Source organism: Siniperca chuatsi, linkage group LG7, assembly GCF_020085105.1.
Source record: "Siniperca chuatsi isolate FFG_IHB_CAS linkage group LG7, ASM2008510v1, whole genome shotgun sequence".
NCBI lineage: Eukaryota > Metazoa > Chordata > Actinopteri > Centrarchiformes > Sinipercidae > Siniperca > Siniperca chuatsi.
Genome location: NC_058048.1, coordinates 20,319,091 through 20,333,144, shown reverse-complemented (window position 1 = coordinate 20,333,144; position 14,054 = coordinate 20,319,091). Strand labels below are relative to the sequence as shown.

At 40.7% G+C, this 14,054-nt stretch overlaps 1 protein-coding gene across 1 annotated transcript; it reads left to right on the top strand.

Annotated features, from left to right (window-relative positions):
• Positions 1-9,055: 9,055 nt before the first annotated feature.
• Positions 9,056-13,431, top strand: LOC122879414 (extracellular calcium-sensing receptor-like). The gene is made up of 10 exons (XM_044203479.1): positions 9,056-9,635; positions 9,868-10,171; positions 10,416-10,502; positions 10,642-10,749; positions 10,869-11,035; positions 11,212-11,689; positions 11,801-12,031; positions 12,140-12,263; positions 12,371-12,843; positions 12,935-13,431. The coding sequence occupies exons 1-10, from the start codon at positions 9,364-9,366 to the stop codon at positions 13,373-13,375; spliced, it is 2,685 nt and encodes an 894-aa protein (XP_044059414.1). The 5' UTR covers positions 9,056-9,363; the 3' UTR covers positions 13,376-13,431.
• The last annotated feature ends 623 nt before the right edge of the window (positions 13,432-14,054 follow it).

Genomic DNA, 14,054 nt, shown 5'->3' with positions numbered 1-14,054 from the left:
TGACAACAGATCAAAATAAACTATTCAACACACTTGATTTAGCAAGGCATTGGACCATGTGATGTTTAATTTGGTGTTATTGTTATTTTTCAGCCGGATGTTTCATAGTCAGCTGATGTGCCTCTTTAATTAAAAAGAAATTGTTGTTTGTGTGTTTGTAGAGATGCCAGTTAGTTTATGAAACACTTCAGAGGGTATGTCTTTTGGGGGCTGATTTAGCAGGAACACATGTGGTGAAGTGCAGGTACCTCAGTCCTAACCATGACATACACCTCAGGCTCTTCCCATTCACAAACATAACAGACTCTAATGAACTAACAAACCCCCTCTAGAGTTCACAATGTTTCCAGCCTGCCTCTCTCTTCTCGCCTTACATTGGAAATTTCCCTTCAGGGCTATTGCATCATGATCCCCTTAAGATCTCTACTGGAGAACTTGAGGCCTTTGTCAAGACAGTGCCCTGGAGCCCAAAATCTGACACTTCTATTTTACCATAATGTTACCTTTTCATTTCTTTCTTTCTCATTAAACTTCAATGATGAATTTAAAAAAGACATAGAATATGGGTTTATATGCTTTTGTTTTTAGAATGTAAGAAGGGGAATCAAATGTGATGTGCTGAATGGTAGACATAACACATCCAGTTAGATGTCAAGTTAGATCAATTCCTAAAATAGACCATACAGTTTACTTTATTCAGTTTATATAATAGCTAATAATAAACTCTGCAATGAATAACTCATGAAAGTGCTACAGTAATATAATTTAGTAATGAAGCTTAGCATTAGTTCAGTCAGGAAGACTGTTTTAATGCCTACTCTATATTTTTACATTCTCTTGCTCTCTCTTCCTTTTCCAACTCAATCAGCTGTCTGAGGGCATTCACTCAATTCACATTCAACCAATCAGATTTTGCCACAACCTCTGTGAGCCAATCATCTTGTTGCTGTCAAATTTGAAATCTGTTCCTTTCTCTGTTGCTGCCAGTTGTCATTTCAGTGTCAGATCGATGCGACCCCCTATTCATCTCCAGTTTTGATCACAACCAGCGCCCATGGGTCCTTCTACTGAGCTCATCAGTCCGTCCAGATCTTCAGCATTGCTCTTCACCCCTTCACCTCCATAAGTGTCTAGATACCATCAGGGGATATTCCCGTTCAGCTCATGACATCACTACCCCCTCAAAATAATGGTGTCATGATGGGGTCTAATCGCCAATCTTCACTTTCCTTTCTGTACTATGTCAAATAAATTTATTGAATTACTCTATAAGCCTCTTTTCAATTAAATGTCTCCTGATTGAAATAAGATGTTTTTTTGATGTACAAAATTCTACTTCCATTTTCAAAGAAAATAGATTTCAGTTTTTATTTTGAAGCACAAAGTGCGCTAACAGGGATGGCTGGTACTAATGAATACGTACAATTCAAAAAACCATTTATCACGGAGGTTGGCACAATGGCTAAGTGGTAAGCCTGTGGCCTTGGTGTTTGCCTGTTCTCCCTATGCTGTATTCTGTTTATCAATCTACGTGACATGGCCAGAATTTTGGGGTTAGAGTTAGTTGTAACACCTTACCACCACATGTTGATTGACAGTGAGTGCAAACTAGTTTGCAAGCAAGCAGAAAAGTCAAAATAGACAGCTAAAGGTAATGGCTACATTTTTGAAAAGTCCAGCTTCTGCCACCCCTAGTGTTAGTAGTATGACTGTAAACTTGACCAAACCTACTGAAAAAAAGAACAAAATTTAATGGTTAATGTTTTATACACAGTTTTGTCCCCTCAATCTGATTAACACAACGTCTACTCACACAGACACATAATCACACAGTCTTTGCTTTGTAAACTATGGAGCATAGCCATACCTTGGACAATGTTGCCATCTCCTGGCAATATTGTGTAATTGCTGACAATCTGTAATAATGATAGATATGATGCTGTTGCTGCTGTTGCTGATGATGATGACAATGTTTATTATTATTATTATTATTATTATTATTATTATTATTATTAAGAAGAAGAAGAAACTGTTTATAGGCAAATAAAAACAAACACACATTAAGAGACAAACACATATAAATATGAATGTATACATAAATGCAAAATAAGAAATAGAAGTATAAAGATTGAAATGGACTGACATATAAGATAAAATAAATATAAATGAAATGTGATAGCATAAAAGGACAATCAAAATTAAAAGATAAAAGATAAGACACTGGCACAGCCTTAAAGACTCAACTAGGCGAAATCAGGCTGAACACTGGCTCACAAGGGGTTAACATGTCTATTACATAGATTGGAATTGGAACTAAACTTGTAATTAGAGTATTTTGTTAAATCCTATAATCAATTATAAAGCTTAGCTGGAAGCAGTAAAGAGAAGGTAAATTTGAGTTAATGTGCTCCATTCTGAACCACTTGGGGCAAGAAAGTAAACTGATCACAGTGCATCATGGGAACAAAGTGCTGCTAAAGAGTAGCAAACAACAGTTGTCGTAACGCAGGTGACTGCAATATTAGAATGCTGTTAATGCAAACTCAGCTCTACCAGCAACTGCTTCCAGTCAAAACAGTTCAGAGGTTATTTTTCACTCAGGGTAGCTTAGCTTAAGTCACTAATATTATAATAGAAGTTGGTCTAAATCTATATTTGGACTTCCCCTGTGAGGTTCCATGTGAGCACTGTATACCAGAGGACAGCGTCTGCACTGTGCACAGCCTTTCAACTGAATAAATCATTTTCTGAAATCTGATATTGCTTCAGGAATCACAGGATGCCATTTTTATTTTGTGTTATTATGACAATTATGACTCACTTTACGCATTCTACCTGTTTTGTTATTTATGTCTATTGTACATATGGGTTACACTTGAACAAGATGATCGTGTTATTTTAAAGCATTTGAAACTCTGTAGTGTTTTTATTTCTCATGGAGGAAAATCTTTTGTGTTTTCAAAAAGCACCTTGTGATTGTGATCATAGTATGTAAAGATAAAAAGTGTCTAAATGAGTAACCCAAATAGAACTATTAATTGCACTCAGTGTGTGTTAAAGAGCCTTTGACATGCCAGATTTGTCACATTTGACATAATATTTTTTTCTTTCCAATATCAAACTAGCAGGTACTGAATAATGATTCTACTGTTATCATAATTATTGTGAACAACTTGTTTTGAAAGAGGCAAGATCACCTTCCATTAAAACTCAAAATTAATTAATTCCCAACACAACACCTGTGAGCTCCTGTTTCACAGCCTCAGGCCCAGATGTCATCAGTCTTGTCAGAAACACTTGCTTGTCTAAGCTTGCCCAGCTGGCCCCTTGTTCCCCCCTCAACCACCTGGGTAAAAGGTAAATTGGCAGGTTTAGGATGATGCCATGATGCCACCTCCCTTCCAGAATATACACAATAACAAGTTTTCTCAAGTATGTGTTATGCTTCAGTATTATTCATCATGACTGATTAAAATTAAAACAACACTTTATGCTCATAGGTTATTCCTGGAGTACAAGTTCACAAACAACCCCAAAAAAAATAAAAAAAATAATAATTAAAGAAACACACCACACACACATGTTTACTTCACACACACACACACGCATACCTCCTCTCCATATGGTGCATATCCCAAACATTTAATCAGGTATTTTGTTGTTTTAATCTGATCTGTAGCTACTCCAATAATAAATCTAGGATAGAAGTAGGCCTAGATTTTGATGTGACCCGCACTTGTTCTAGTAGATATCTATTATATAAAAGACATTTAAGAACAAATCTGTTGCAGAGTGATGGTTAGACTACCTGCCATGGAAGTCCATTTTTGTCATTGTGTTTTATGAACTCAAATTTGTCTAGATTATCACAAGAACAGATTTAGCCTTGTTTCTCCTTGATTTCTCCAGAATATCTTGGATTTCTCTACCTAAAACTAAATTAAAAAAAGCCTTAAGCAGGGACTGTATTAAGGTTAAAGGCTGTAGGGGCAAACGATTTGACAGTGACAATAATCAGAATCAGAAATCAGAATCATAAATACTTTATTGATCCCCGAAGGGAAACTCTTTGTTACAGTGGCTCGTCTTTACGTCAGTGCACACAGGAGAAAGTACTAGCAAAAAAATATATAATACAATACACTATAAAAATAATTGTGAAGTAACAAGTGGGTTTACCAGTTGATGATGATAATACGGTATAAATGCAATGTAATAATATAAGTAATAAGTAGTATTGCAGCATGAATAATAAATAGGAAAAAAAAAACCGAAATATTGCACATGAGTATTACACGGATATTGCACAGTTATTCAAGTATTGCAGAGATGTAATGATCAATGTCCAGTTTAGTGCCCTAGGGTCATACAGACTAACACTTAGAGGGAGGAGTTAAAGAGTTTGATGGCCACAGGCAGGAATTACTTCCTGTGGCGCTCTGTGGTGCATTTTGGGGGAATGAGTCTTCCGCTGAAGGTACACCTTTGTTTGACCAGCACGTCATGGAGTGGGTGGGAGACACTGTCCAAGATGGCATGTAGTTTGGCCAGCATCCTCCTCTGTGACACCGCCAGAGAGTCCAGCTCCACCCCCACAATGTCACTGGCCTTACGGATCAGTTTGTTGAGTCTGCTGGCGTCCGGTACCCTTAACCTGCTGCCCCAGCATGCAACAGCATACAGGATAGTACTGGCCACCACAGACTCATAAAACATCTTCAGCATTGTCCGGCAGATGTTGAAGGACCTCAGCCTCCTCAGAAAATAGAGGTGGCTCTGGCCCTTCCTGGAAACAGCTTGAGTGTTCTTAGCCCAGTCCAGTTTATTGTCCATGTGTACTCCCAGGTACTTGTAGTCCTCTACAATGTCCACACTGACACCCTGGATGGAAACCGGGGTCACTGGTGCCTTGCCCCTCCGTAGATCCACAATCAGCTCCTTAGACTTTGTCGCATTGAGCTGCAGATGATTCTGCTCACACCATGAGACAAAGTTCCCCACCACAGCCCTGTACTCAGACTCATCACCACTGCTGATACTTCCCACCACAGCAGAGTCATCAGAAAACTTCTGAAAATGACAGGACTCTGTGTGGTAGCTGAAGTCTGTGGTGTAGATGGTGAAGAGGAAGGGAGTTCCCTGAGGGGCCCCAGTGTTGCTGACCACGCTGTCCGATACACAGTGCTGCAGGCGCACAGGCTGTGGTCTGCCAGACAGGTAGTCCACAATCCAGTACACGAGGGGTGCATCCACCTGCATTGCTGCCAGCTTCTCCCCCAGCAGGGCTGGCCGGATGGTGATGAAAGCACTGGAGAAGTCAAAAAACATGATCCTCACCGTGCTTGCTGGCTTGTCCAGGTGGGTGTGGATGCGGTTAAACAGGAAGATGATGGCGTCCTCAACTCCCAACTGGGGCTGGTAGGCGAACTGAAGGGGGTCTAAGAGGGGTCTGACCATGGGCCGCAGCTGTTCCAGCACTAGTCTCTCAAGGGTCTTCATTATGTGGAAGGTCAGTGCCACCGGTCTGTCGATCTTGGAGCCACTGGGATGTGGCGTCTTCGGCACAGGAATGAGGCAAGATGTCTTCCACAGAACAGGGACCCTCTGGAGACTCAGGCTCAGGTTGAACACATGTTGAAGAACTCCACATAGCTGGGGGACACAGGCCTTTAGCACCCCGGGGCTAACGCCATCGGGGCCTGCAGCCTTGTTTGAGTGGAGTTTCATCAGCTGTCCTCTCACCTGGTCAGCAGTCAGGCACACAGCAGAGGTTACAGGTGGGGGAGGTGGGGAGTCATTAGTCAGAAGAGGGCCGTTAGCCTGATGGGGAGGGGGGGAGCAGAGTACTCAGAGGAGCTTGAGGGCCGACAGCAGCTGAGTTAGAGGAGGGATGAGCAGGAGCCGGTGTGTCGAATCTGTTAAAGAGCTCAATAAGAGCTCAATTCAGCATTTTGTCAAATTTCTAAATCTCAAGGATAAAACATGTCTGTGACAGTCCTTCAACTGCATGTGAAATGGTCATGACACTCTCATTTCAAAAATTAAAAAAACTTTCTTTATTGAGCTTGCTTTTAATCGTGGCCTATTTTGTTCTGACACACTTTAGGGAACCCTCCAAGCAGGTACATGAACTTTGAACGGCACAGCTTTAAAATATTAGGACATGTAGGCCATCATTCAATGTCTATGTTTTCACCAACAACTTATTGTGTATGTTATGCTCAAACTTTTGAAAATGAAATGAAACTCATAATGCTGAAAACACTTAATGTATTTTCTAGCATGTTAATATAAAATAGATTTAGGATGGCAACTTTAGTCCCTGGAAAAACTTGTGGGGAACTTTTAGGGAACTGCTTACTTCCACAGAGCACACATAGCATGAATGAATGATTAATTTAATAAATGAGTGAAGCAAATGCACAACCCTTAAGTGGCCAGGCAACCTTAATCAGACAAAACAGTTTCAGATGTGTGTCCCTCTTTCCAGCAATGCAAAGAGATTACTAGATATGTAAGGGTCAGCACATGCCACAGAGGAAAATAAAAGAAATCAAAGTTTCAACCTTTAACTTTTCAGTCAAATCTCCCCTCTGAAATCCTGTCCTGAACCTTCTGTATTTTTCATGCAATTTTCAATGTCTATTGACTTAGCACTCCTTCAGCTGTCTGATGCCCTGTATTATTGAAGCACCAACATTTCTTTGAGGTATTTTAAGGCCATTTTTGATAGTGACAGTAGAGATACAGACGGGAATCAGAGAGAGAGAGGGGTATGACATACTGTACAACAAAGGTCCTTGGCCAGAATGGAACTGGGGTTGTTGTGGTTATATGTTACTGTATGTGAGACACATATTTCTCAACAAAATGTGTGTGCCTCATGTCGTATCTGGTTAAAGCCACTAAACCTTATGTACTGGCTGATGAGGAAACATGGAGTGGCCAAGCAGTTAAAAATATCCCTCAAAATTCTGTTGTGCCAGAAGTGAATACAGACCTAGAGAAGGACCCAAAAACCTCCATCAAGTAGAAATTTAAGAAAAGGCAGGACAAAGAGTGATATGTCAAGTCTTTTACCACTGAACAGACCCATAAAACCAATTATATTCCTATATTCCTGAGTGAGCTCAAATGGCTTGTGGAGGATCAATAATTCACAGACATGTGAAATGTTATCATGTAGCCAATGCACAGGTCTCTGATTCCTTAGTGCAGCCCCCTTTTGGTCTCTTTGTATTAGATGCCTGAATCACCTCAACTGAGCAGCGGGTCTACTCCAAGTTCCTTCCTGATGTCTGACCTTCTCATCCTACCTCTAAGGCTGAGTCCAGACACCCTGCAAAGGAAGCTAATCTTGGCAGCTTGTATCCATGATCTCATTCTTTTGGTCATTACCCAATGCTCATGACCATAGGTGATGGTTGGAATGTAGATTCACCAGTAAATCCAGAGCTTTAACTTCAGGCTCAGCTCCCTCTTCACCATGACAGTCTGATTCAGCATCTCCACTACTAAAAATTATTGAATTGAAATGACTCATGATATTCTTTCTTTGACCCATCTATTTGTCTGTACCTATACCCATTTCTCTCTCTTTTCTTCCTTCCTGCTCTCCTGTGTCTGTCTCCTGTGTCTGTCTATCTATCTGCCTGTCTCATCTGCATATCTTTATAGCTAATCAACCTATGCTTTAACTCAACATACTCATCACATCTCTTTTGTTGACTGGCTCACAACTGTTTTATCTCTCTATTTGAATCTGGTATTCTTACTGCTCTATCTACAGTACATGACTGTCTGCCTGTTTTTCTTGGTTCTGTCTGTCTTTCTGTCTTTTGCCAGTTTGTTCATCTGCAAATTCAAGGACTGAATAAAATACAGTGAAACATTGAATACTCATGGGCTTTAATTATTTTGAATCGCATATCCCTGTGAGGACAACTGTGACACAGTTGTAATCTCCTTATTGTTCACTTCTAATCAGCTTGTTTTCAGAAACAATAGGGTGACCCCTTTCCCCTGAGAGCATATCATATCATATCATATTCTTTGAGTCTAAGATCTTGTTAAAGGCTTATTTACAAGAAAAGGACACAACTGTATCACAATACTGAGCGTTCTGTCTTTGGGCCCCTCTGTCCTTCGTCTTCTGAGCGTCACTCAGGGACATATTAAGTGAATAAGACAAACTATATGACCTGAGGCAACACAACACACAGCACGTAAAATTATCTTTGCTACACACTCTGTAGCGTTCTGTTTTGTAGCCTGCAGGTTTGTCCTGATAATTATATGCACAACACCCTAATGACTCATTAATTTCACCATATTAAACCTGTTTAAGGATATTTTACGCAAAAATAAGAAAAAATAGAAAAAAGCCAGACAGTTTGTAAAAATAGTTAAAATTGAAATACAAATTTCATGAAATGGAAAGCAAATAACTACATAACAGTTACATTGTATGTCAAGTAACACTGCAATGTCATATGCTCACATTAAATGTACACTTAAAACAATACAATAATGCACCTTATGTACCTCTTTCTGTTTATTACTGTGAACAATATTTTGGTTTTCCACTCTCAGTAGTTCAATGTGTGCATATTGTTTGTGTGTGTGTGTTTCTGTGTGTGTTTGGAAGGTATGTAACTTTTTAGTTTAGCAGCCCCTTGTGATATGGGTCTACTGTCTGCCTTTTCCCATCACTGAAGGATGAGTTAGGCCTAGTCAGGCATAACATTGTGACATGACACAGCTCATGTCTTTCTCCATTATGGTCAAGTGCTCATTCCAGTTCCTTGCTATTGTTGTTACTGTGAAAATGGGGGCTCTTTTTCCATTGATCAGAAGCCCAGGAGAAATTAGGTCAGTTTGACAGTTGTGACTTGAAGCAGGTAGCATATATAGGCTACAGGGCAGCATCTCTGGCTTGACACTAAAGACTGGATAGCTTGTCTGTGCGGTGTTAATGCAATGAAGATGCAGCACTCTGAAAGTGTTTGATGAACTTCTATTAAAAATAGGGCTTTACCTTGAATATACAGACAGGTTGATGATGGGATGCTTTTTCACTAATTGTTGTGAGTTAAAGATGATTTTTGTATACTGAGTTTACTAGAAAATTTTCAATTCTAAAGTTCTGAAGTTAATGTGTTTGTCTGAATGGGTATTCTTTTCTATGCATTAGTTCTTGCTTTTTACTGACCGATAACAAATTGTTTGATGCTTTGTCAGCTTACAGGGTGCTCGTTTGGTTCATTATTCACTGTTTGTATGGGTTATCGAAAAATCTATTACTTGAACTGGAACTGTATAGACATACATTTGCTATAACGGGTGACTTAGCTTAAATGAAGGATGAATCATTTTTGGATGCGATCAATAGAGACCAGTCTTTCATGGAGAAGGGCCGAGCTTGTGTTTTTGAGTCTCCTATGGTGTGTGATTTTTCCCTACAACTCCCACCAAGACCAGAGCCAACAATGCAAAATAATCCCAGGTTCTATGTCCCTGCCTGTGCTGGAGAAAAAGGGGGATATAATCTTGGGTGGACTCTTCTCCCTTCATGACATGGTGGTGGAGCCCAGTCTGTCCTTCACCTCTACGCCTCCTCCCACACAATGCACCAGGTAAACTGTTTTTAGCCAGTCCTCAAATTGCCGTAGCTGCAAAATTGTGATTAAGCAACTGTAATCTCTGCTCACATGGCCAAATATGGCACACATCTTGCTTCCATAGTTCTGTGCATCAATGTTTTGTGAACAATGTTGAGTGAAATAAAGTTATTTTTTACAGGGCTTCACACTTATAATTATTTTGAAAATTAAGATTGCTTCAAACTTTGCCTCTCTCTCCTTCCAGATTTAATTTTCGGACGTTTCGTTGGATGCAAACTATGATCTTTGCCATTGAGGAGATCAACAGAGATGGCAAACTCCTTCCCAACATCACACTGGGCTATAAGATCTATGATTCATGCAGTACACCCCATCAGGCTCTGAAGGCTGCCATGGAGTTAATGGGGAGTGAGAAGGGTTCAGGGGTTGAAGGAGAGACACAGCGTAAAGTCATCTGTCATGGGACCGTACCAGCAGTGATAGGAGACGGAGGCTCTACTCAGTCTCTTGTAGTGGCCCATTTCCTGGGTGTCTTCCATGTGCCACAGGTAAGTTAGTAGCTATTCAACAACTGTGTACCAGTGATTTACTGTGTATTAAAGCCCCTGGGCAGGCTAAAGATAGCATTGTGCATTGCTTTTTGCCATAATATGTTTTGTTATTAGTACCACTAGGGAGGGTCAAAGTCAACAGTCTCAAATTCAACACATAGTGGTATTAACTACTGTGACCAACTGACTGATTTAAGAATGCTTTAATGTTGGACATTGGACATTGTTTTCTTCCATTCAGGTTAGTTATTTCTCCAGCTGTGCCTGTCTCAGTGACAAAAAAGAGTTTCCTGCCTTTTTAAGGACCATGCCCAGTGACTTTTTCCAGGTAGAGAAGACACACGATCAGATTACTCACAATGTGATATAACCTCTATACACAAGCAAAAACATGTCCACATCTTCATTTCTGAAACAATATTAATCATTATCTCTCTTTGTCTCTCGCTTCCTCCTACTATCTCTAGGTGGATGCACTAGTACAACTTGTTAAGCATTTTGGCTGGACTTGGGTGGGTGTGATTGCAGGGGATGATGCCTATGGCCGTGGTGGGGCAAACATCTTTGTCGAAGAGGTGGGCCATTTAAATGAATCAGAATTAATTGTTATTTTGTAATTTTCAGTGTGTTATTTATTGAACATACTATAAACATAAAATGAAGTTGTCATGTATCTCCCCTGTTGCTCTCTTAGGTTATAAAGTTAGGTGCTTGCGTTGCCCTGCATGAGATCATCCCTAAGAACCGAGCACAGACTGCCATTACATCTATTGTTTCCAAGATCCGCTCCTCTGGGACTCGAGTGATTCTGGTGTTTGCTGTGGAACAAGATGCAGCCGCATTGTTTGATGAAGCACTCAGGCATGATGCTTATGTTCGGGATCTTCCACAGCACTGTAGTATTTATAATATGATAAAAACAGAGTATCAATTTTTTGGTTTTTTTTTTTTTTTTTTTACTGATTCAGGTTTACTGAGTTTGATTTTCTGATGTGTTTGTCATTGCAAAATGCCATCTACATATCTCTTGAATTTAGAGAGGGGCTCACTGAGATACAGTGGCTGGCCAGTGAGGCCTGGAGTACAGCTGCCGTCCTCTCCACCCCCAAAAAGTACCACCACATCCTCCAGGGTTCTATGGGATTTGCCATTCGACGAGCTCACATCCCTGGATTGCAAGATTTTCTGCTTCGCTTGCATCCCTTGAGCCCAGATGCCCTTGAAGATCCCTTCCTGATATCCTTCTGGGAAGAAGTGTTTCAATGCAGTTTGGGTGTGCAGGCTGAAGGTCAGGAAAGTAATGTTGAGGGTAAACCTCCATGCTCTGGAGCAGAAAAGCTGGGGAGCACGACAAATATCTATTCAGATGTGTCACAGCTAAGGATTTCCTATAATGTCTATAAGGCTGTGTATGCCATTGTCCATGCACTCAAGGCTATGAGAAGCTGTGTGAAAGTAAAATGGCCATTTCCTCTGCAGGCCTGTCCAGATGCAGACAATATACAGCCATGGCAGGTACCATCCCATATGTTCAGTTCAGATGAGCAAAAGTTATAGTCATGCTAAAGAATTATTTATAGATTTTGGTAATACTACAAGATGATCATATGCACTTTCTTCCCTTAGCTACTTCATTACATAAGACAGGTGGAATACTTGAACTCATTTGGTGATGAAACCAAGTTTGATGAGAATGGGGACCCTGCAGCCATATATGACCTGGTCAACTGGCAGCTGAGACCAAATGGAAAAATGGAGTTTGTCACTATTGGAAAATTTGATGAGACAACCACAGTTGGAAAGCAAAAACTCCAGATCCAGGAACAGAACATTGCATGGAATGGCAACCAAACCACAGTAGGGATAGAATAAAACAATGTTTTGTGAATTGGATTTTGTGCAATAATATTTCCATTATGTGACTGTGTTGTGACCAATGTAGTATGTGTTTCCTCTTTTGCTTAGGTTCCCTTGTCAGTATGCAGCAGCATTTGTGCCCCAGGTACCCGGAAAGCAATTAGACCTCACTTCCCTATCTGTTGCCATGATTGCGTGGTTTGTGCAGCTGGGGAGATTAGCAATCAGACTGGTAAGTAAAGGAACTAACTGCCCACATTATGTTTGAGAATCTGACCTACAGTTACAGTGGAAAAGCCACAGTATAGCAGCTATAAAGACTTCTCGCCTTTCCTTTAGATGCCATAGAGTGTGTGCGCTGCCACCCTGAGTTCTGGTCAAATGCTGATAGGACAGCCTGTATCCCCAAACAGGTGGAGTTCCTCTCCTTTAGCGACACCATGGGCATCACCCTGATGGCTATTTCCCTCATTGGCTCCTTCTGCACCTGTGTTGTGGTCTTCATATTCTCCTATCATAGAACCACACCCATTGTCAGGGCCAACAACTCTGAGTTAAGCTTCCTTCTGCTCTTCTCCTTGACTCTGTGTTTCCTGTGTTCTCTGACCTTCATTGGCCGGCCCTCTGAGTGGTCATGCATGCTGCGACACACAGCATTTGGGATCACATTTGTCCTCTGTATCTCTTGTATTCTGGGGAAAACTATTGTGGTGCTAATGGCCTTCAAGGCTACACTTCCAGGCAGTAATGTCATGAAATGGTTTGGGCCTGCGCAGCAAAAGGCGATCATTACCTTTTGTACATTGGTCCAGGTAAGGACCTTTGACTTTTTATGTGCTTTGAATAGTTAGGGGAGCATTTATTAAAATGTTTTAAAAAAAATACATATTTCTTTTTATGCAGGTAATCATCTGTACAGTGTGGCTGGTTGTTGCTCCCCCCACTCCATGCCAACTGATGCCACGTGAGAGCGCTATTGTCATTCTGTTGTGTGACGAAGGTTCACCCATAGCATTTGCTCTCGTCCTGGGCTATATTGGCCTGCTGGCCTGCCTCTGCCTTCTCTTGGCTTTCCTGGCAAGAAAACTCCCGGACAACTTCAACGAGGCCAGACTCATCACTTTCAGCATGCTCATTTTTTGCACAGTGTGGGTAGCCTTTGTTCCCGCCTACATCAGCTCTCCAGGGAAGTACTCCACAGTCACAGAGGTGTTTGCTATCTTGGCCTCCAGTTATGGACTGCTGGGCTGCATCTTTGCACCAAAGTGCTACATAATCCTACTAAGGCCAGAAAAGAACACAAGGAAACACCTGATGTCCAAAGCTGCCACTGACACATTTTAGGAGATCATCTTTATTGCATGCACATTTTATGGACTTATTATTTATTTTTATTTTACTTTTTCCAGATAAATAAAAAGATATATGTTAAACTCCCTTCACATCAAAATTTGTGATTTTGTGGGTAAAAAATGTAAGGGGTGGCAGAGATAAAGTTTATAAGCCTCCTGTCCTTGAATATGAACAGTTACATTTTACCACCAGATGGTAGTAGTGTGCTGTTAATGTTGCCCTCTGTCATTATCATGTCATCAACAGGAAATGCACCATGCTGTCACACACATTTACTCTTACCAATAACTTTCACCAGTGCCTTTTAAATTTTCCTGGATACCATTTTCACTCCTATTATACTGTAAATTCTTACCTTTGGTGTAATTAAAGATCTACTTCAACTTTATTAATTCACTTAGTCAGTGGTGTTGAAATAAAGACAGCCAGTTTAATCACAGACACAACACAAAAACAGTGCATCATCAAAATGGGGTGATGTTATCCTATGAACCCCCCACATACTCACCCCCATATTCAAGACTTGAATCAAATGTTTTTATTTTTCCAGCTACATGACACTCCTTTGACGTTCTTAGTGGGAATGTGAAGGACGGCTCATTGCTAGATCTGAATGGGATTTGGCAGCAGTGTCCATGCTGATTTGACCTGAGATAGAATGATGAGGCCC

Excerpts from the sequence above, each read along its gene's own strand:
- LOC122879414 (XM_044203479.1), top strand. The coding sequence starts at position 9,364 with ATGAATCATTTTTGGATGCGATCAATAGAGACCAGTCTTTCATGGAGA. Across the intron at positions 10,503-10,641 it reads TGCCCAGTGACTTTTTCCAG|GTGGATGCACTAGTACAACT; the intron begins GTAGAGAAGACA and ends TACTATCTCTAG. Across the intron at positions 11,690-11,800 it reads ACAATATACAGCCATGGCAG|CTACTTCATTACATAAGACA; the intron begins GTACCATCCCAT and ends TTCTTCCCTTAG.